The 23,756-nt window shown below is 39.9% G+C and overlaps 1 protein-coding gene across 1 annotated transcript in view; it reads right to left on the bottom strand.

Annotated features, from left to right (window-relative positions):
• Nucleotides 1–23,756, bottom strand: part of C8H1orf87 (chromosome 8 C1orf87 homolog) — an 80,512-nt gene that overhangs the window by 34,005 nt on the left and 22,751 nt on the right. Inside the window, 5 exon segments of the mRNA XM_029946026.1 lie at nucleotides 5,872–6,035; nucleotides 9,730–9,844; nucleotides 11,833–11,859; nucleotides 11,861–12,103; nucleotides 12,252–12,396. Of these exon segments, the coding sequence (XP_029801886.1) occupies nucleotides 5,872–6,035; nucleotides 9,730–9,844; nucleotides 11,833–11,859; nucleotides 11,861–12,103; nucleotides 12,252–12,396 (694 nt within the window).

Raw genomic sequence — 23,756 nt, 5'->3', positions numbered from 1 at the left:
TCAGCGAGAATGTACAAAAACAGGTTTTACAGAAGTATTTTCACAGAACTACCCCCTTCATTCTTCATGTTAGTCCCCCAGAACAAGAAAGTAACAAACTTATTTTGCACGGGTTGGTTTTTTGCCAATATTTATCACTTTGTTTTAATTAACAAGTTACAACCAAGTCATGTACTGTACTTACAGTGAGGTTGAGTAAATCTTATAGCCAAGAGAATAACAGGATGTTTTTAGTAAAAAACAGGATAATATACACATTATTTAAGTTAGTAATGCTAAGATTAAAACATAGGTTAAGTTGTATATAGATAGGCTAGGAGTTATTTTATTTAGCTCATTAACCACAAGAGAAAGAATGCTTGTTAAGTTGCTTGAGAAAGGCTTATCTTTGATGTAAGTACAATGGGGGCCTTATGTGTGTTAGCCTTGCACCTGGGTTTCTATTTTCTTATCCATCTTCATAACTGAAGTCAGTATAATGGAGGGTATTTGTAGAATGTGGACCTTGGGAAGGGACTATGTTCTGTCCTTGTTTTCTATTACTTATCTCCAAATTAGTCTCATTTCTCCGGGCCAGACTTATATGCAACTCTTGTGTTTTTAACCCCTTCATAGTCTATGTTTCAAATCTACAGGGGCCTATTGGAAGAGTCTTTTGACAAACATCTACAGTGCTTTGATCTAAAATCTCCTTTGTAAGGGTAGGAATATGCTTCTTCTCATGAGCTGTGTGGGGAATATCGGTTTGATTTGGAACATTATGAGGCCTTATTAATGACAACAGTCCCATTCCCAATATGAGCCAGTAGCAGAAGGAGATACCAGTTTTGCCTCTCATGGCAGGAGCTGTGCAAACACCTGTCATTTCATCGCTGTGACTTCCTCATCCAGGGAGGCCCTGCAGCTCCCTCAGGGGCTCTCACACTTGAGCCAGGATTTTCCTACTCTCATCACCCCAGGGCCAAGTACTAGACAGCCCCTGAGTCCCGGAGCTCACTGAAATAGATCAAATTAGCCAGTCCTAAGCCTGCTTACCCTACCTTGCCCATTCCATAGTGAGGGCTCTTGACCACATTTCCCCTTAACCTCTCTGCTTCCTCACCAACCCTACTGTTTCTGTGTGGCCTGTGTAAATGTGCCCAGCTCCCCCCACCCCCCACCTTGGGAACTGTGAGTAACAAACTGTCTCCTCAGTGGCAATCATCTCCTGATCTGTTGGTCAGACCATAGCTGAATAATAATAAAACCTAGATTTTAAAATAGTGACCAAAAAAAAATAATCTTAGTTTGTCTTTCTGAAGGAAACAAACAACAGTCTAAGTTTAGAACTTATACATGTTACTTAGTAGGTATAGATGAGTAAGTAATGTACGGGATGTTTAAAGGAGGAACAAAGATCAATTTGAAACATAAAAAAAAAAGTAAGAGTTTACCAGAAGACTAAGAGGTCATGAAAAATTCCAGACCAAAGAAAAGTATGTGTAATTAATGGATAAGAAAAAGTATGGTGCTTTTTAGAAACTGCGTGTATTTTGACATTATCCACCTACTATAGTTCTGTACCCTTTTCCAGACTGGGCAGTGATTATTTGTTCACTAGAGCTTTATTACAAAACCCTGGCTTGCTGAGGACTGTGGTTGTGTTTCATGTATATATTGATCACCATTGTCTAGCACCTACTGAAAAGTAAAGAATCAATAATTATTGAACAGACAAATACGTAGATGAACAAGGAAGTGAATGAATGAGTTGAAGATGGAAAAGAGTAGAATGTATATGGGCTTGGCAAAAGTAAATTTAGAGGTAGAAATTAATGACATTATGCCATTTTACTCAGTAAATAAGAACTGAATTACCCTCATGATTACAGCATATTAATGTATTTTTAAACATCAGAGGTTATTCTAAAAACAGTTCATTTACTTCTGGCAACACTGAGTTTTGCTCTAGGCTAAAAAGAACAGCAGATTAGAAATAGTACATCAGGGTTCCTAGAAACAGATTGATTGATAGCTGCTAAGAACTGACAGTTATAAAGGAACAACAACAAAAAATCTACCAGAAAATCCTTCCAGCGTAGCGTTATTCAGGATTATTACTAAACTGTTTAAAGCATGACTATACATAATGATGACCCTTGTTCAATAACAAAGCATTTCATTGTGTGTAGTTTCTTCTGTTTAGTAAGAAAATGTTTTTTAATCAAAAGTAAATAACATGTCTACATCACTAGAAAATGCCATGTGGAATAAATATTCATTTCCCCAAAATGCTCCTTGAAAGAGTGGCACGCAGATGCTATCTCAACTTCCTCTCTTCCCACTTATGGCTCTATTTGCATTTTACCCCATCACTGTACTTAAACTGTATTTGCCAAGTCACTGGTAACTTCCATGATTTGAAATTGCCTGAGCATTTTTCAGTCCTAATTATAGATGGTATCTTCACAGCATGTAACATGGCTGATCATACCATCCTTCTATCAATCTCTTTTTTGGCTTTCCTGACCACTCCTATGTCTTGTTTGATTGTTTTTAATCTCCTGTGTTGCCCTCTCTTCTACCTACTCCTTAACAATGAAAGTCCTCCTCAGCCTTCCCCTCTCACTTTCTATTACATCCTTGGGTAACCCTGGCTACTCCCATGGCTTCAACTCCATATTGAAGACCCTTAAATCATTATTTAATTTCTCAACCCAAATCAATGTGTTTAAAACTGAACTCTCCATCCTGTCCTCTATTCCTCCAAAGCTACTCCTTTTCTCTTTTTCTATCACAGAGAATGGTACCACCAGTCACCAAGTTGCCAAAGCCAAAATGTTGGGAGTCATTTTTGATTCTTCCTAATTCAGGGCCCATATCCAGTTAGTCACCAAGACCTACTTTACTATCTCCTTAATTCCTCTATCTCTCCTGTTCTGCCCTGGTTTAACACCTCATAATTTCTTGCTTGAAATTTTGGAACAGCCTTCTAAAGGGCTCTCTTTGCCTCTAATTCTTCATATTCCCTTAGGGTGCTTTTTTCAAATTTCAAATTTGATCGTATCATTCACTGTTTAATATCTTTTGATGATCCTTTTGGGCCTTCAGGATAAAATTCAGCTCCTTAGAAAGACCCTTCATAAACTGGCTCTCACTATCTAATATTGCCCTGAGCAGCATCTCCCACCAATCCCAGCCACCAGGTACCCACTATGTTCTATCTACATGAATGGCTTACTGTTCCCTGAATTAGCCATGCTCTCTCTCATTTCAGTTCCCTTTCACATTGTTCTTTTACATAGAATGCCTTTCCTATTCCTTCATTTTCTCCTTTTCCTAATTCTTTGTCAAATTTACCTGTCTTCTAAGATTTCATATTTGCACCATCTCTTCCAGAGGGTTTTTGAGTCGGGCTAGTTTGGTCTTCCTTCTTTGTGTTCCAAGTTACTGCCATCACTGCATTTGTCATGCAGAGTTGTGACATATTTAAAATGTCACCATTCCCGTGAGTTCCTAAATAACTCAGAAATTGAAATCATAATATTCTCTCTCCTCTCCTTAGTGCCTTCACATCGTGCTCAGAACACTGGGATATGGATCGCCATTGCTTCAGGAATCCTGCCAGAAGCCATAATTGCATCAAGCTATGCTAGAGGAACAAGAGAAGTGAGTCCACAGAATGGGGATGGGAGATGTTGGAAATGTTTTTAGACTGTTCTTTGAGAAGGGCAAAATTTCATTCAAGTGGCAAGACCCTTAGATTATCCTTCAAGACTATATTTATTTGAGAGACTACAGATGATCTGTGAACCCTCTGAAATGTTGGCTGTGATGATGGCAACTCCCACCCCACCCCCAACACAGGGGCACAGAATGCATTGATTTCATGAGAAATTTACGGAAGTCTGTGATTCTTTCCCCATGCTCCAAGGAGATTAAGAATTACTAGTTAAAGGAAAAAAAAGCCCTTCCAAATCCTATCCTTTCCTAGTTTACTCTGAAGTCCTGTGTCCAAAAGCACAAATGTTGGGGCACAGCTGCTGCTGTTTTTTTTTGTATCCAATGTCCCTTGGGCCTCAATTTGTCTCACGTTCTGGGGAAACAGAATTCTATTTTATATGCCTCCCAGACTGTAATATACTTTGAGTGAGTTCCAGATGTCTTAAGAGATGCCAGATGGCTCAAGAGAGGCAGACCAGCTTCAAGGAAAATGTGCCCCATTTCCTTGGATATGAACCACAAATTTAAGCTTTTAGGACCAGCTCTGAGAGCCAGCACTCAATGTGGCCATCACTTGACCCTGGGAAAGATTCCCCTTCCTTAGGCTGTTTTGAATAATAATTTAACCAAACACTGATTTTTTTTTTAACTGGAAGAAAAGGAAACTAGTATTTACTGAGTGCCTCATATATTAGCGTGCTAAGTGCCTTCACATATTTATCTTGTTTAACCCTCACAATAGGTGCAGGAGATAGATATTTCAAACCGACTTTTTCCAGTTGAAAAATCTGAACCATCAAAGAGTTTAAGAAAACTTACTTTGATTCCCAAGTTATTTATGTTTAACTCCCCAAGCATTATCTGAGGACATTCAAGCTTCATTGATAATGTTATGTAATTTCCAATCTAACAAAGAATTGCTGCTTCTACTGCTTTTATGAACATAGTGAAAGGTATTTATATTGTGTAGAATCTCCCATAGTGTGCTCTCTCTCTCTTTCTAGTGAAATATCCTCGCATGTGTCATATTCACATGCATACACACCCATTTATGCACTACCATAACCATTGCCTTTGCATGATTAGTTGGCTGTATAAACGAAAGCATAGAGAACACTGCCTCTGTCCTGGGATAAGAATCCAGTCAGTATATTGTATCCTTTCTTCCTTAGTAAACATCACAAGTTCTTTTAAATTCTCTCTTGTTTTTAACCCCTGTTTGCCTAGATGAAAGGCATTTTCCAATATTTTCTATAGCATTTTCTTTTTTTCGTATTTTTTCCCCAGTAATTTCCAATCTCTTTATTCATCTGGAATTCTAAGTCTTGTATCACAGACCTAATAGATGTTTCCAGACATCTTCTTCCTAATAGAGTTCCTCTTTTGACTCTCAATATCCCTGTACTCTTCTGTACTTTGAACCTTGGCTACAGCTTGGTAGATAATTATCTTAGATAATTCAGTTGGCCTCTCTGAGACTCAGAATTTTTCATTAAATGGGTATTATAACATCTATCTGGATTTTGTAGTTATCTGTAAATGTTAAATGAAAATAATGTAACTCAAGCATTTAGTGCAGTACTTGGCACTTAGTAAGAACTTAGTGAGCTTAGTGGTGACAAGTTGTTATTAATGGCATTGTAGTAATTGTTGTAACTATTATTTCCCCTGTATCTGAGGTAGCCTCATGTCTAGGGTTTGTTTGGCTGAAGACAACACTTGAGTTAATGTGGTTCTGGATCTTCTTCCATAAAACACATCTGCACTGTTAATTAGTGCTCCCAAACTGCAGACTAGTCTCTATCAGCAATAAATCACATTAGTTCCTAAACTTTAGTGTCCCTAAATCATGTACCACATGCTGATGTCACGGGAAGCTGGTACTGGATGTGAGAAATGAACACTTGACCTTGGAAGAATTTGTTTTCCATTGTGAAATGTTACTTGGGTTTTGTCATATTCTCTATTATTAACATAAAACATATCCCAGTGTAAATAATTCCTGAACCAATTCTGCACATTCCATAATTCCCATTCTCTCAGGCACAGAAAACAATTGTATAATGTGATCCACAGGCAGAACACAGATCATAACTGTGCTTTCTTATAGACGCAATGTCCTGAGGTAGCCTTTGGAGATCAACAACTCTGAACTCTAGTTTTGGTTACCTTGGGTAGGGGCAGGGAGCCAGAGAACAAGCGATCTTCCTTTCGAAAATTCCAACTGAGGTTCTTTATGTTGAGTTTGCCATTAGTTGTCCTTAGTGCCATCAGGATCCCCGACAGGCTCTTGCTCACCTCTGACTGTGATCTGGCACCTTCAGGAGCGGGTACTGTTCGGAGGAGTAAGGACATGCTGTGAAAAGGTGATCCACCCAAAGCCGCCCTATGTTTTCACACCACATCTCTCACCCCTGACATACACTGTGGAACTAGAGAACCCACCCAGGAAGGTCTTCTAAATCTTGATAACCTGGTCACATCTGAGCCTGAAGGTTTCCTAGGTTAACTCCAATCCGTTCCATCATTCTGACCACTAGAGTCTCTTCTCCATGAGGCACCAATTCAACTAGAACATAAACCCAACTTTGTAATCTAATCTCCAACTCTTTTTTTCCAGGTTGAGAGAAAACATTAGAAGTGACCATAGTAGTTTACTTTAGCTACCTGGTCTTACTTCTTTTAAGCCCAGATAACTATTGACAGGAAATCAAATTTCCAAACTGTTCATTGCCACAAGCAAAGCAAAGCAGATCCTCCCAGATCCCTGTAACTAGGGAGCCTACAAAGAAGGAAATCTTGAATCTAGTGAACTTCCTCTGTTATCCTTGACTCTGCAATTTGTATTTGGAAAACCCAGAAAAATTTTAGTAAAAATAATGATTTTGCAAATATTTATAATTATTAAGATTGTTTATCTCACTGACTATTGTTACTTTAAATAATAGGTGAAAAACCACAGGGTGATAAAGTGTTACAGTCATTTGTTTATTTGATTTAACCAGTTTGAGATGTTTACTTATTTAGCATTCAAATGATGTTCCTTCCAGATCCCTCTGAACTATCTTCTTGGCAGTGGAGTGTTCCTAATTTCCACCGTCTCAACATAAAGTGCCACTTCCCTATAGGAATATTCTGTGATATCCCTCAACCTCCACTCCTATAAATCAGCCTCCTTTCAGTAGTGTGCCAGTAAACTTTAACAACCCACTCTCCAAGATAAGGCCCTAATCTGTAGCATTACTAATTTACATGGTGTAAGCAGTCCCACCATGGCTGACTTCAAGCTACCAACCCGATGTCACCGAATGAGTATCTGGGAAGTGGTGCTCCCAGTTGGCTCTCAGGGGTGCTCCAGCACCCTGTGCTTGATCAGCTCTTTTATAATTTTTTGTCCTTTTCTTTAATATGTCTCCCTCATGTTGCAATCACATCTTTACATCTTTGGTTATTGTTTCATGTCTGACTTCCTAGTAGACTGCTCCATCAGATGTGGGTCAACTCTGGTTTATTTCTTACTATTTCCTGGGGATCTTGTACAGTATTTGGAATCAATTATTTTTATATGTATTTAACTTTTACCAATGGTCATATTACACCTTCTTGTTGCTCTGTGACTCTTACTTGAGCTTTCGTCTAATAGCTAATACTTTTCAAAAGCTTGGCAAGGAAGGGGTGGCTGTGTGTCCTTGTTTTGGTCACATAGTTTCTGCACCTGCCTTCCTTTGTTCAGAAAGTCCTCTAGCTCAGGTGTCAACCTCTCACTCCAGCCAAGGAAAATCCCAGCTATTTACTTTACTAGTCTCTCTTTGCTGATAGAGCGAGCACATGACCCTGGCCTTGCCAATGAGATGTATATGTCCCAGATTTGAATCACAAGTTTTTCTTCCTCATTTCTTTCCTTGCAATGCCAGTTCCTGGGGGTAGGAATTCATGAGGCTTTGGCCCTTGTCTCTGAACACCAATGCTAAATGGGCAGGAGTTGTATGGAACCCATTTGTTTCAGCCGGTGGGGGTTCCTAGGAAACCGGCTGCAGAAGTTTGTATCATCTGGTCCGACTTAGGAGAGGAGAGCTGTGGCCACTGTTGTGACCACAGGTGATGCTGGAGGCTTTTTAAACATCACAGAGCTACCCCATTAAAGAAAGGCTCTCTCTGATAGAACATGAGAGAGCCTTTTCCTGAGCAGCACATTGATTAATGGAGAGCCTGGATTCATTACAGGCCATCAGTTCTGCACTTCCACAAACATGCTATCTGGTTTGTATAAAGCAGCACCTTCTCTGATGAGTTCAAAACAATCTCTCTATGCACCTCTTTTACAGGGTAGATATCCATATGTCCCTGCAAGTGGACAATTAGGGTGCCCATTACATTAAAAAATTATTTGTTGAGTATCTTCCATGTGCCAGGAACTATGCTAGACACCAAGTTGGCTAGGGCAGATGCTATTATTGCTAACCTCAAATGTCAAGTATGTAGTTACAAGTACAATGACTCTTAGGCAAGGAAAGGACTTCGGGATCATATCCTAGTCTAGGGCTCAGGAAAGCCTTCCTGTCAAGGACCCATAATACCCATACCTGCCAATGGGTAACCATATGTTTTAGTGCACAGTCCACTACCTCACTGGGCCCAAATCTCATGGTCTGTGTTTGATGAAGTGTGGTTGCTGATTAATAAAGATTTCTGGGGCTCTAGGGACCTGGGTGGCTCAGTGGGTTAAGTGTCTGACTCTTGATTTCTGCCCAGGTTATGATCTCACAGTTCATGAGTTAGAGCCCTGTGTTCGGCTCTGCACCAACAGTGTGGAGCCTGCCTGAGACTCTCTTTATCTCTGCCCCTCCCCCACTCTCTTTCTTTCTCTCAAAAAAATAAATATACTTAAACCTATGGGGCTTTATGGCCCTCCACAGGACAATTGCTCCCAGATATTTGACCCATAGACCCACATGGCAGTGTCACTTTCTTTGCATTTTGAGCCCTTGAGGGAAAGACTGGGCCTTGCCAACCTCTGAATTCACTGTGCCCAGAAAGGTGTGCCTGGCATGCAGCTGGTATTCAATGAATGCCAAAAGGGCATGAAAAGAGCACACTCTAGAAAGGAATCAAGTCTTATACTTGGCCCAGGGACATTTTTACAGGAAACTCTAGTTCCCTAGAGCAAAGTGATAAATTCCAATACCATGGCTCTTAATCATGGTGTCTCATTATTTGCAATTGAAAGACTGTCTTCTGGTAGGTTAGTTTAAAACAAGTAAAAACATTCTTATCTAGCATTTACTATGTATCAGATACTGTTATTGAGAACTTTGCATTGATTGATTAAATTACCCTTATAAATCTGATGTGAAGGGAAATCTCTTATGGTTCCTGTTTTACAATTGGAGAATGGAAGCACAGAGAGGGTAGCTGACTATCCCAAGGTTACATAGCCAATAAATGGCAGAAACAGGAATTCAGCCTAGGCTTCAGGTAATAAAGGCTACACTTCTAACTACTGCACTTTGTCAACTTTCTTGGAGAACATAGAGACTATCATGCTTTACTGTGCCTCATCTTTAATGATATTCCTCAGATCTTAGTTTTACTTTGTGTCATCTCTTTCCTTCGAGATTATATGAAAGGATTATTTATTCTTGTACATGAAACCTTTCTTTGCTAGTGCCCGTAAACCAGCAGTTCATTAACCAAGTGTATTTCGGGAATCATACCTTATAGACTAGAGCTCTGCACCAGTCTACAGTCATTCCTTACTTCATAATTAGGGTTTTCCTTTTTGTATGGCAACCTCATAAAAAAAAAGTCACATGCTTGATCTCAAGAAACTATGCAATTTTTGCAAGTAACTTTCTGTGCTGGCCTTTGTATGAGAGAGAAGAAATGATCAGCATAAGCCAGATGTTGGTGAAGGGCAAAGTGATTTTACCTTGGGTGAGCTTTCCGGGTGAATGGCCTCTGATGTTACTGCCAGCTCTAGAAATCTAGGAACACTATGACAAAGAAAAGAAGGAAAGTACCTTTGGCCATGATCGTGATATCCCTGACTCTTGCCCTCGTTGCTGCCCACAACTCTTTGGCTTTGCTGTGGATCATCTGAAGCTGCAGCTTTTAAAAACCAGAAGAGTTTCCCATAGCTCACCTGAAAATCCAATATGAAAAAGAACATTCTCATTTAATGTCCTTATAAGGGAAATAAATGCCCATAAGGGAAATGCTTGTTGAGATAGAGGGTATTTGGAATTTTTTTTACCATTAAAAGTTTCTAAAACAGCCTTAACAATATAGTATAGTAGTTATTATTGCTTTTTAAAACCAAATATTCCTACTCTTCTCCCTTCCTAATTGCCTTGTGGTTGGGAAGGGCTATGGGAACAATTGTGGCCAATGAGTTGTGAGCAGAAGTGACATGCACTCCTTCTGGTTGAGGATTAAACTGCCCACAGGAGCCCCTCCAGAGTTCTCTTTTTCCCCTCTGCCAGTATGTCCCAGAATACTTCAGACTCACTACTTCATCAGCCTGGGTTTGGGAGCTAAGATAATGGCAAGACTGTGCCTGACCAATTACAGAAATGTGAGAAATAAATGTTTGTTGTTTTAAGCCACTGAAACTTTGGGGCTATTTGTTACTACAGCATAACATAGCCCCTAGCTGCTCTCTCTCTCTCACCTCTCATATATTTATTATATAAATGGCAATTGCTTGTATTTAGATATATCTAGCAGATATGTTCAGATTATTTGAGGACAAGGTCTTATTAAGCTAAGTGAAAAATCTTAAGACACCTCCTCCCTGGCCCCTTTTTTTTTTTTTTAAACATGGGAAATGACTGAAAGAATGTTGTTCATTTCCATTGCTGGTCTGGATGAAATCCTAGGGACTCTGGTGGGCATACAACTCCAGGGGGGTAAACACGGGGCAAGTAAGCTATGTAAGGTTCTGAAATAAAATCAGTCTCAGGCTAGAGAATTTGATTGAATTGGTGATTCACAGTGGCTGTACAAAGTTGATATTGTATTGCTAAATACTTTTCATCAACATACAACTAATTATGATTAGAGATGGGCAGGAAAAAGAACTAATATTTGTTTGAACCTACTAAATGCTAAGCGTGTGACCAGGTAATTTGTACTTACTATATTACTAAATTCCCAGACTACTGCTATGAGGTTGATTTTTAGCCTGGTTTTCCATCAACACATGCTCACTCATGATTTACCCACTGCTATTACTTCTTTCTATTGTAGGATATATTCCTCTAGCACCCCTATTACATGTGGACTATTCTTTGTATCCACCCATAAATATGAACTTGGGAAGTGGCGTGTTCAGAGCAAGAACCCTGGACTTGTCACTGGGGAGCCTTAATCTCTGCTTTGGGTCTGCCATTAATTCTCTGAGTGCACTAAGCAATTTCCTGACCCCATTCTGGGTCTCAGTTTCTCAATTAATAAAATAGTGCTGAATTAGATTTCAAAGATATCTCCCACCTCTAACTCTTTAGGAACTCTCTAGAATGATACATCCTATCTTATCTAAGAGCCAACTGACCAACTTGTAAGTTGACTCAAATGAGCCCATTTTCCTGAATCTTTAACCCAACAGTGCTAAGAGCAGACAATGAAAGTCAAGAACATCAGTCTTTTAGAAAGAAATTAAATAGGGCTAAAAGGCCTTAATCCATTTTCTTTTTTTAAATTTTTTTACAGTTATTCATTTTTTGAGAGACAGAGAGAGACAGAGCATGAGTGGGGTAGGGGCACAGAGAGGGGAGACACAGAATCCGAAGCAGGCTCCAGGCTCTGAGCTGATAGCACAGAGTCTGATGTAGGGCTTGAACTCACGGATGTGAGCTCATAACCTGAGCCAAAGTCAGATGCCTAGCCAACTGAGCCACCCAGGTGCCCCAAGCTTAATCCATTTTCTATTCTGGTCTCTTCTGACTAGAAATTTCCACATATGAATATGAATAAGTTTGTATCTTAGGAATCAATAGTAAAGGTTATTTTTAAGAGAGAAGCTAAACAAAAAAAAAAAGAAAGAAACTAAACTTTTAATTCTATTGCTCTGGTGCGTGCAAGTAAAATAAACAAATGGAACCCATGCTTGGAATAGGAACGTGGTTGTACCATTTCTGGAAAGCCCCTCTTAGAAAAATCTCTGGCAAAGGATCTTGACCATTGGTAACTGTAGAGGGACTTCGTGTCTTAGGAAAAGGCAGCTCAGCTGAGACCGGAGAAGAAATCCTGAAGAGAAAGGATCCAGGGTCTTCAGCTCTTTCTGCAGCTTTTCTAGTAAGGGAATTTAGAATGCCACGTTTTAGAGACCCATTGTATCCAGAGGAAGAAGGTGGAAGAAAGATGAGAAGTTCAGCTGAGACAGTCAAGGTTTGCCTATAAGCTCACCAAGGTGCTTCTTAGAAGCTGATTGATCATATGGCCTCTAGTGTCCCCCTCAGATTGTCTTAATATCTGCTGCACATCCAAATATACAGGCAACAATACCCTTCATCCACAATAGAAAACAAGTCCAGTCTTCATATACGTACCTCAGATTGGTCAGAGCTGCCACTTGCCATCTGTTCCGAAGACCAGTCTCTGAGGTTTCTCCTGGGGAGGCCATGACTATAGGACAGGGACTGGTCTCCAGTTGGTGCCGAGCTACAGTGGGCATTTGGCTGGCTGGGAATCCTAAGGAAACAAAGACAAATGGTAGTAAAGATCAGAAGGGGAGAGGAAAAGAGAAAGAAGAAAGAAGGGAGAATGTGAATGAGGAAATAATCTCTTAAAACACATTCCCAGTTCCATGTGACGTCAGCCCATGTAGTCATTAAATCAGTGAGTCCCTAAAGAAGAAAGCTTGTCTCAACATCAGTCGCAGCATTATGCAATTAATGCAGTTGACAAGCATATCAACAGTAAAACAGGGCTGTTGTGTGAGGAAGAAGGGATCGATGACAAAGGAAAAATAGGTATAACATAAGGCATTTATAGGCAAATATAGGGTTCTTATTAGAGATAAATGTGTCCTTAGGCTGTTATATATATATTTTTTAAGTAAGCTTAACACCCAATGTGGGGCTTGAATTTATGACCCTGAGATTAAGAGTCCTATGCTCTACTGACTGAACCAGCCAGCCACTCCCTTTAGGCTGTTTTAATTAGCAGATTGAGGAAGAGCAGAAAGGGCAATTGTGAGTTTTGTCGGGAACGGAATGGAAGAGACCAGAAGCCTGGAATATTATATCCCAAGAGCAATGTTACTAAAGTTTACAATAGAATAGGGGCACCTGGGTGCCTCAGTCGGTGAAGCGTCCGGCTTCGGCTCAGGTCATGATCTCACAGTTCGTGGGTTCGAGCCCTGGGTCAGGCTCTGTGCTGACAGCTCAGAGCCTAGAGCCTGCATCAGAATCTGTATCTCCCTCTCTCTCTGACCCTCCCCTGCTTGTGCTATCTCTCTCTGTCTCTCAAAAATAAAAAAATAAAAAAAAATTTAAGTTTACAATAGAATAAATGATGGAACCAGGGTGCCAGTGATGAACTGCCATTCTCTCCTGCCTTGGCATAGGTGTATTAATCATGTTTTTTATTTTCTGTGTTTTATGGTGTTTTGACACCTTAGGTAGCCTTGCTGGCTGGGAGAGACTGCCCTTCCCAGGATTAATTAATTTCTCATGAAGAAAGTATTTCTCCTGCCCCAAATCAACCCAGTCCAGATACTGGACAACTAGGGACAGCCTCTCTGTTCAAAACCTGCTGGAGTTATTCAAGCTAGCCCGTCCTAAGCCACGTAGCCTACACTGCCTTTCCTTCTCTGTGGAAACTCCTATGAAGACTGTGGCCTGTGCTTTCCCCTCACTTCTGCCTCCTGTCAGAGCCTGGGCCTTCCCCATGAGGTCCTATGATATGTGGCATGCCCCCTTTGGGTGGGAAATGTGAGAAACTATTCCTTCAGAGGCAGTTGTCACCGTATCTGCTACCCTGTCATGCCAGATAAAAATAAAATCTTGGGAACAAATTGAGACACATGACTATTTTTAATGTCAGGTAATTAAAAGGAGACATTAGCAGAAGGATTCACTGGATGCTGAATGTCGTACTCAGTTGAGAGTCATGTTGAATAACCAGTCAGTATGGATAGCAACCTATAGGTCCTTTATAGTCATGAAGAGTTTGAAAGACAAATCAAGAGGCTCTCTAGAGTGGGAAGAGTGAGCAGGAGTGGTAGAGAATTCTAGAAGGGGCATAGAAATAATGACATTAGGGAGCCTGGGTGGCTTAGACAGTTAAGCATCAGATTCTTCATTTCAGCTCAGGTCATGATCTCATTGTTCATGAGATCGAACCCTGCGTTGGGCTCAGCACAAAGCCTGTTGGCATTCTCTGTCTCTTCCCCCTACCGCTCTCTGCTCCTTCCCCACTCATGGTCTCTCAAAATAAATAAAAAACTTAAAAAATGTAACAAGACATTTATTGGACATATACTCTGTACAAGGCACCCTGGGGGGGCTTTGTTTTTGTGATTTGTTTTAATCATTACAATAACCTTATAAGGCCGGTAGTGTTAGTCCCTTTTATATTTGGAAAATCAATTCAGAAGGTAAGTGTCTTCCTTCATTTGGGAAATATTTGTGGCTTGCCTAACCTGGGCCAGGTACTGTGACAGGCACTCGAGTGAACAAAACAGATTTGGCTCCTGCTCTCACTGAGCTTGCAGACAGTGAGAGACACAGCAAGCACTTGCGACCGACTCTATGGAGCAGGGAGGGTCCCTATCAGAACTGCCCACAGGTCCACCTAAGCGAGGCGTGGTGGTCCAAGTCTGGAAGCAATGACATTTAAGTCTAGGCTTGAAAGATGAGTCAGATTTGTATTTGGATAGGCTCGTGGAGAAGAGAAGAGGGAGAAGAAAGAAGGGCCCAGGAAAAGGATACTCGGTTTTGAAACCTCAAAGGTGCCCACATGCTCCTAAGACAGAGATGGATGCTTCCAGAGCATAGTTTAACTTTTGAAAAAGGTGAAAAATAAGGCCGCAGAAGAAGATAGGAGAAACAGGGTGAATTGCCTTAAGTCCTATTAGCCTCTCGGCAATGGGGAGCCATGGAGATGTTTTCAGGAGAGCTATGAGCAGGTCAGAGTTGTCCAGCACTGGAGCACCTGGGTGGCTCAGGCAGTGAAGTATCAACTCTTGATTTCAGCTCAGGTCATGAGCCCCATATTGAGCCGTCAGCACAGAGCTTGCTTGGGATTCTCTCTCTCCCTGTCTCTCTGCCCCTTCCCTGCTGGCATGTGTGTGTACACGTTTTCTCTCTCTCTCAGTCTCTCAAAATAAATAAAGATTAAAAAAAGGAATTGTCCAAAATTTACCCCCCAGTAAGTTGTACAGATAAGATTTGAAGCCTGCATTTCCCTACTGCCCCAGAAGGAGAAAGAGTCTGCATTCAGTCCACAGAGCAGTTTCATCCTGTAAAATATTCAGTTAGTTATTTCAGGTGTTTCTTAGAACTTTTAGTTTTTGTAAATTTTTTTAAACGTTTATTCATTTTTGAGAGACAAAGAGAGACAGAGTGTGAGTGGGGGAGGGGCAGAGAGAGAGGGAGACACAAAATCCAAAGCAGGCTCCTGGCTCTGAGCTGTCAGCATAGAGCTTGATGAGGGGCTCGAACTCACAGACCACACGATAATGACCTAAGCTGAAGTTGGGTGCTTAACCAACTGAGCCACCTAGGTGCTCCAGAACATTTTCTCAGAACACTATGTTTCTTTGGAAATGACTTGTAATATAAAACATTTCTATTTTCAGCTACATGTAAATATTTTCTGCCTCTGAGAAGTGATACACTTCTATATAGCAGGATTCTTAAAAATTTTTTTAATGTTTACTTATTTTTGAGAGAGATAGAGCGTGAACAGGGGAGGGGCAGAGAGAGAGACACACACAGAATCTGCAGCAGGCTCCAGGCTCTGAGCTGTCCACACAGAGTCCGACATGGGGCTCCAACTCACGAACCGTGAGATCATAACATGAACTGAAGGCAGACACTTAACTGACTGAGCCACCCAGGCGCCCCTACATTTCATGGTTCTGAGGAAGCATTTATCAACACTTCATCCCTCCAACAGATTCAGGGTGTCTCTTTCCTCATGGAAACACCACAGTTTCTTCTCTACAGGTGGACAGAGCAGGTATGCTTCCTGCCCTCACAGATCTTTTCACCTAGATGTCCACAGACTAAGTTATATAGTCTCTCCTATGGAAAGAGGAAATCATATTCTGCTCCCAGGACTGCTGTGAGGAATGAGTATTGTATTTTAAACAATTTGTAAATTCTAAAACTTGATGGTTATTTGCGGTGTGTCTCAATAGAGTGCGAGCTCTGTGTGGGCCAGAACTGTCTTGTATCCCACTGACTCCTACCCAGCATTTAAGAACAGTGCCAAATTTGAGGCACAAGTAGAGAAACACAGCGTGAGAAATGTGACAATGGCATGCTGAGCCCCTGTGGCGTGTGCCTGGCTTCAGATCTCTCCCGTCACTGAGATCAGCTGCCCTGGGCTGTTGTTTTCCCAAATGTCATATCCACGAAGTGTCAAAGAAGATAACTTGGGACGTTTTGATCAAGAATTACCACGTGTCTGACCTCAGTGGCTGCCAGAGTGTCCGTAAAATCTCCAGTTCTACAGGCTTCTCTCCTTTGCTTTACTCTGAATCACAGAATAGTGCTTGTGGACGACACACAATGAATTTGGGGCTTAAGTTTTGTGACATTTACCTAGAAGAATTGTTACAAATGAAACACAGAAGTTTAACATAGACTTAGGGGCGCCTGGGTGGCTCGGTCAGTTGAGCATCCGACTGCTGATTTTGGCTCAGGTCATATCTAATGACCATGAGATGGAATTCCATTTTAGGATTCTCTCTCCCTTTCTCTCTGCTCCTCCCTCACTCATTCTCTCTCTCTGTCTCTCAGTCTCTCTCTCAAAACAAATAAATTTTAAAAAAGATTTAACACAGATTTAGCAATTCTTCTTGGGGTTTGGGGAGTGTAAATAAGTCTTTAAAAAAATATTGGTTATTAGGGGTGTCTGAGTGGCTCAGTGGGTGAAGCATCTGACTCGGCTCAGGACAAGGTCTCACAGCTTATGAATTCGCACCCCGAATCAGGCTCTGTGGTGACAGCTCAGAGCCTGGAGCCTGCTTCGCATTCTGTGTCTGCCTCTCTCTCTGGCCCTCCCCTGCTCACACTCTGTCTCTTTCTCTCAACAATAGACAATAAAAATGTTTTAAAAAATAAATTGATTATTAAAAGAAACTATTTTAAAGTGGTTATATTGTGATGGGACGCTTGGGTGGCTCAGTCGGTTGAGTATCCATCTTCAGCTCAAGTCATGATCTCTCCCTGTTCCAGAGTTTGAAATCATCACAGAGCTCTGTGCTGAAAGCTCAGAGCCTGGAGCCTGTTTCAGGTCCTGTGTCTCCCTCGCTCTCTCGGCCCCTCCCCTGCTTGTGCTCTGTCTCTCTCTCTCTGTCTCTCTCTCTCAAATAAGTAAACATTTAAAATTTAAAACAACAAAGTGGTTACATTGTGGAATCCGTGAACACCCTCCTCCAGGACAAGTGAATACAGTGAATGGTCCTCATACTGTGCAATGCAGAGCTGGGGATTTGAAAAGTTCTGCTTCTTCAATATTTTAGACTGAGATGTTGATGTGCTCTAGAAAGCTGTTAAGTGGCTCAAAAAGAGATGCTAGTGATAATCAATACAATCATGAGAAAGATGGATATAAAAATCTTGATAAGATTTGTTAAGAAATGTAGAATTGACAAAAAAAACCCCTGTATTTCCAAATTAATACATTTAACATGCGAGTTTACTATATCCCTTAAGTGGATACAATAAGTATTAGCCTTAATCGTTTGACTATTTTGTTTGGAATTGTAAAAATTTATAGTTTCTTTACATTTTAACTTGTAATTATAGAAAACTTCAAACACAGACACATGTGGTAAGGAAAGTATAAGGGAATTCTGTCTACTCATCACCAGGCTGTAACTATTAACTGAAATTCTTGTTTTATTCATACCCACATCACCTGCCACCAGAAATGAAGTAAACCACAGATGGTGAGTTATTTCCTCCACATTTTTTCCAGCACATATCTATAAAGCAGTGGTTTTCAAAGTGTGGTCCTTGGGCCGGAAACCTCGGTATCACCTAAGAACATATTAGGAATGTGAATTCTTGAGGCCCATCCCAGACCTACTGAAAGAGAATTTCTGGGTTTGGGCTCCAGAAATCTGTTTTAGTGCCCTTCCAGTAATTATAATGCATGTCCAAGTCTGGGAACTGCTGCCTTGAAAGTAACAAATTTTTGGAAATATAACTACGATCACATTATAATACTTTTAAAAATAATAATTCCTTAACATCTTCAAATATCCAGGCAGTTGTTGAAAATTCCTCAATTATCTGATACATCTTATTTTTACAGTTTGTTAATTCAAAACAGGAACCAGATAAGATCTATATATTGTAATTGGCTTAAATCTTTTACATCTTTGTTAAATTTCTAGTTCTTCCTGTTCCTTTCATGGCCTCCCCCACCCCTGCCTTTTTTTTCCCTGCTTTTTTTTTTTTTCATTGTAATTTATTTGCTGAAGAAGTTGTGTTGTGTGCCCTATAAAGTTTTCCACAGTCTGGATTTGGTTACTTGTATTTCTATGCGGTTTAATGAACTATCCCATCTCTATCTTGTAAAATAGTAGTTAGAACTAGGGTCTTGATCTTATTCAAGTTCAGTTGTTTTAAGCAAGATCTTTTCACAGGTAATACATTGCCCCATGCAAGCAAAGGCTGTAAGGTTGTCTTTCCTTTTATAGGTACTGATAAACTCATTGCTTTAGTCCATTTATTTTCCATTATGGCACTGGAAATGATAATATTCTTATCCTATTATTAGTTCTCATTTATTAATAGGAATACTTCTTTCCAGAGAAGCTGTCTTCATTAAGTATTATATAAAGTACAGTTTGGGTAGGGCTGCCTTGGTGATTTGGTCCTCTGTACACTGATAGTGTGGAGCCTGCTAGGGATTCTCTCTCTCCCTCTCTCTCTGCCCCTCCCCTGCTTGCTCTCTCTCTCTCTCTTTCTCTCTCTCAAAATAAACTTAAAAAAATACAACTTGTATAGAAAAGGCAAACAATAAGTGCTTCTATTATTTACTAATTTAAAAAATAGTTTGTTCCCTAGCGTTCCTCACGGGTGACTGATGAGTTTTTTTAATCACTATAAAGTTATAGATTTAAACATATACAATGCATTTAAATCCATTATAATTGTTCCTTTATTGGTAGCCAAAATACCCCACTTTTGACTACTGGGAGCCTTTAAGATTTATTTTATTTTATTATTTTTATTTTATTACTATTATTATTATTGTTGTTGTTATTATTATTTTAGTGAGAGCCATTTTAGGTTAGATTCCAAGACTTTTTTTCAGACATCTTGGAAAGGGTTTGGTAACTCCATTGCTTCTGGTATATGCACATGTCCCAGCTCAAAGCTGGGGTCATTGTCAGATCCGATGTGAGGATTTTGCCCATTTTTTTCTTCTAAGAGTTTAATAGTTTTAGATCTTATACTTAAGTCCTGGCTCCATTTTGAGTTAATCTTTGTATATGGTGTTAGGTGAGAGTCCAGCTACATACTTTTGCACGTGGCCATTCCGGTTTTCCGCGTGCCATTTCTTGAAAAGACCGTCTATTCCCCATTGAATCATCTTAGTACCTTGTTAAAAAAAACATTTGAACGTATATGTGAGCATTTCTTTGAAACCGTATTCTAATCCATTGTTCTATATGTCTATCTTTATGCCATACAGTAGTGTTCTGATTACTGTCCCCTTGTTGTACCTTCTTTTTCAAGATTGCTTTGGATGTCAGAGTCCCTTGAGATTCAATATGAATTTTAGGTTGGATTTTTATATTTCTGCAAAAAAAAAATGTGGTTGGGATTTTGATAGAGATTAACAATGTTAATTTTTTTCTATACAAGAACAACACACCTTTTCATTGTTCCAATCTACTCTTCTGTCTTTTAGGAGAGTTTATTTTTTCTCATAAAGGTTTGAACATTCCTTGTTATGTTTGACTAGCCATTTGGGTTTTTTGCTTAATTAATATAGGTATGCTTTTATTTGTAATTATAAATTCTGCCTCCCATTCTGTGTTCTAACTAGCTTTTGTTTATAATATATGAAGGCCACTGATTTGTGTATGTTGATGATATAATTCTGTTCTGTCAAATTTTCTTCATGTTTTAGTAGTTTCTTCATTAGCTGTTTTCAAATTTTATACATGCAATTGTATCATTTGAAAATGTTTCTTCCTCTTCCTTTCTAATTATTATTCCTCTAATTGCTTTCTTTTTAAAAATGACATTGTCCAAACACCTCTAACTTTATGGAGATAAGAGATATGCTTGATTTCTTCCAGGTTCTAATGTGAAAGCCTCTAGTGTGTGTCCAGTAAACAAATGTTGGATGTTGGTTTTGGGTCATATATAGAGAGAGGCATTTTGGAAACAAAAGTGAACAAGGAACTTTTTATTCTCTGGGCATTTACAGACTCATGGAAAGAGATAGGAAGCCTATTTTTTTATTTAGAAAAAAAGTATTCATTTACTTCTAAGGTTTATTTGCAAGAAACTTTACCAAAAATCATGTGTTTATGTGAGTCATTATAGTGCAGTGCATGTATTTTTCTCAGTGTTGCCCTCAAGGGGGCAAAAATTCATTCTTTGGGGGCAAAAAAATTCTAAAATATTATAATGGTTCCCAGCCCTCTGAAACTCAGCTCTTCTCAACAAAGTAGTATTTCTTGGTATTTAATCCCATTCTCTTTAGAGAGAGTTTTAATTTTTCTCCTGAAGAATCGGGTCCAATAATGAAAGAGATTGAGACAGGTGTCAGGGATCCAGACCACCTGGGGTCACATCCTAGATCCACCAATACCCAACTGATTGTATGAGCTTTGGCAAGTTACTTAATGTCACTGTGTCTCAGGTTTCTCACCTACAAAACAAAGCTATGAGCACGTACTTCACACCACTACTTTTTTCTTTTTTTTTTTAATTATTTTTTTTTTTAGTATAATTGACACACAAGGGTGCATGAGAGGAAGCAACCCATTTTAATAGTATAGCAACCTCTGCTGTAGGGGATGCACAGATTGATTGACAAGTACCTTACAAAAGGCATTTACCCCCATCTTGGTGATCAGACAGTGAGGCTTCTTAGTAGAGTTGATATGTTAGTAAATTGAGACCCTGGTGTAATTAGGGGTACATGAAGAGAATTTCATACAAAAGGATTGGCATGGGCAAAGCACTGATGACAGAATGGAACAGAACTCTATCTGGGAAATAGAGATTGTTTAGGGAAAGGTGGGCATGTGAGAGAAGAGAGAACAGAAGTGAGCTGGAGAGGCCATCAAGGAGTGTACATTTCATACTAGGGCAAAGGGGATTAATCAATGGTTTTAAATCTTTTAAGGAGTGGCCACACTTGAGTGCTTCTGAAGTTTCTCCTAAAAGAGGCAAAATAGATATCCTTGCTCCCGTTGTATTGTGTTTGGCCATGCAGTTTGCCTTGGCGAATGGGGCAGATGTTCATGGATACTGATGTGGAAATGTTGGGGTTCAGAGTCAACAGCTAAGAAAGAATTCTTAAGACATCTTTGGTACAAAAAGGTGGTTTTATTAAAGCACAGGGACAAGACCCATGGGCAGAAGAGCTGCACTGGGGTTTTAATGGGTGACAGATTGTATACTGTCGAGTCAGGAGGGTTAGGGATAGTATAAGTCTCTAAGGAATTTTGGAAGCAAGGTTCTAGGATCTCAAGAGGGCTAGCTATTGTTAGGAGAAGGTCATTTGTTACTGTCTAATAAAACCTTAATCACAATGATATGGGGAATAAAGGCAAAAAGGAAATGTAGATAAAATTACATTTCCTTAGAACCTGCAGCCCTTTGACATATACTTGTGGCTGGCAGAGTAGAACATTTCTCCAAGAATTCCCAACAGTTTTAATGTTAATATTTTGCTAGAAGGAAAAACAGCCTTAACTTGACAATGGTTAGGCCTCCAATACCCCACGAGTCTTCTTTAGCATGTTAAAATACTTTTGGAAATTTCCCCCTGTCTTTACCTCCCCCCAGCTCCCAAGTATACAATCAACTATTTCTCGCAATCCCAGGGCAGCTCTTTCTGCTCATGGGTCCTGGGTCTGTACTTTAATTAGACCTTTTCGCATGGAAGACATCCTAAGAATTTTTTCTTGGGTTGGCTTCAGAACTCCAACATTTGCATATCAATAAAACCCTTCAGATGTATATTAGTGAGCCAGGTGCTTGGAGGAAGATTGAAAACATATATTTGGGGTGTAGGGATAAAGGGAGTTTCCAAAGGAATTTTTATATGTTAAGGGAAACTTACAGGATCCTGGAGATCAGGATAATGTTAAGCCAAGATCACCTTTTGCCCTCAGCAAAGTGTCAACATTGAGACAGTTGAGTTCCCAGAGGAATGTTACTCTGCCTGTTTCACAGACTTGTCAATGGGCTGTAAGTAGCAAGGGAATTTAATTTTTTCTTCTGCCTTTGTTTCCCACATCAGATATGACACAAGCAAAGAGTGAATATGTACTTGTGGTTGAGCCAGTTCTTTTGAAACACTTCCATTACTATAAGAAGAACTTGCCTTGAGGAGCCTCCTGGGTTCAGAACAGGAAGAAAAACCCAGAGCAGACCTGAACCAAATATATCATTTGCAGCCAAGCCTAGAAAAGTCCAAATAAAAAAAGCAAAAAAACAAAAGCTATCTTAGCTCACATCTACAGATGTGAGCATAAATGATTATTTTCAAAACCACTGAATATTGGGGTGATTTGTCACACAGCAGTATTGTTATAGTAGCTGACTAACACAGAGAGAGAGACACATAGAAAAGGACAGCCAGTTTGAAGATAAGTAAAGTCATCTTGCTGAGGTACAATGGTGGTCTGACTAGGTTGATGGCAGAGGAAGCAGAAATAAGAAGGTATTTTTGAGAGAAATAAAAGGTTGAACTTAAAGGACTCAGTTATACTAGATTCAGGGCGAGAGAGGAGAAAAGCATGGCCAGGTGTCTTGCTGGTGTTACTGGCAAAGATGCAGGTCTACTCAGTGAGACACAGGCCACAGAAAAAGAGCAGGATCAAAGGTTCTGTTTTGAGCATGATGAATCTACCAATGCACGGCCAAGTGGAAATGTCCTTGGCATCTATTCATGTAGAAAGTGAGGATAACATCATGTGCCTCTACCTACCTCACAGGGCTGCTGTGGAAAACAAGTAAGATAAAACACACAAAACCACCTTGAAAAGAACCCATTACCAATCAGCTATGATAATTATTAAAATTAAAGCACTAACACTTTCATTTTCATGCTGCCAGATGCAAAAAAACACTCTCTAATTTTATTTTTGAAACCGTGCTACTGAGTTTGTAGCTAGTCACACATTTCTTTTTTATTTTCTGAGAGAAGGCAGAGCTGATACTTCTGAGAAATAATACAAACAGTATTTGTATTTTCAAAGACACGTAAGGAACAGAATTTGGGGAAAAAAGATTCTAGGGCTACTGTCGAGAAGAAGAGTCAGGCTCTTGACTTGTGAAGCCTCAAACGAATCACGAGAGCTCTCTGGGCCCCTCATTCTTCATTTCTGAAGTGGAGATTTGTATGTGCTGATTTCTAAGATCTCTTACTGTCCTCAGATGCATGAAACCATGACTTCTCATTGCATTTTCAGCTTTACTTACCTCCTACTAACTAATGGTAGTCTTCAAACTTGATCTGTAATTTAGAAAAGAGTTTCACACTTGCCTGTCCTCACCCACGTTAGCTCAGTCTTTATCAGCAACTTTTCTTTTGGAGCAAATTCAGGCAGTCCAGATTGCCTGTTACATCCCAGGCAGGAAAGCTTATTTTCATCTATATGTGAGAGATAAGGATCT

This window comes from Suricata suricatta, chromosome 8 (assembly GCF_006229205.1).
Source record: "Suricata suricatta isolate VVHF042 chromosome 8, meerkat_22Aug2017_6uvM2_HiC, whole genome shotgun sequence".
In the NCBI taxonomy this organism is placed as follows: Eukaryota; Metazoa; Chordata; class Mammalia; order Carnivora; family Herpestidae; genus Suricata; species Suricata suricatta.
The sequence above is the reverse complement of the archived record's forward strand: the minus strand, read 5'-3'. Positions and strand labels throughout refer to the sequence as shown.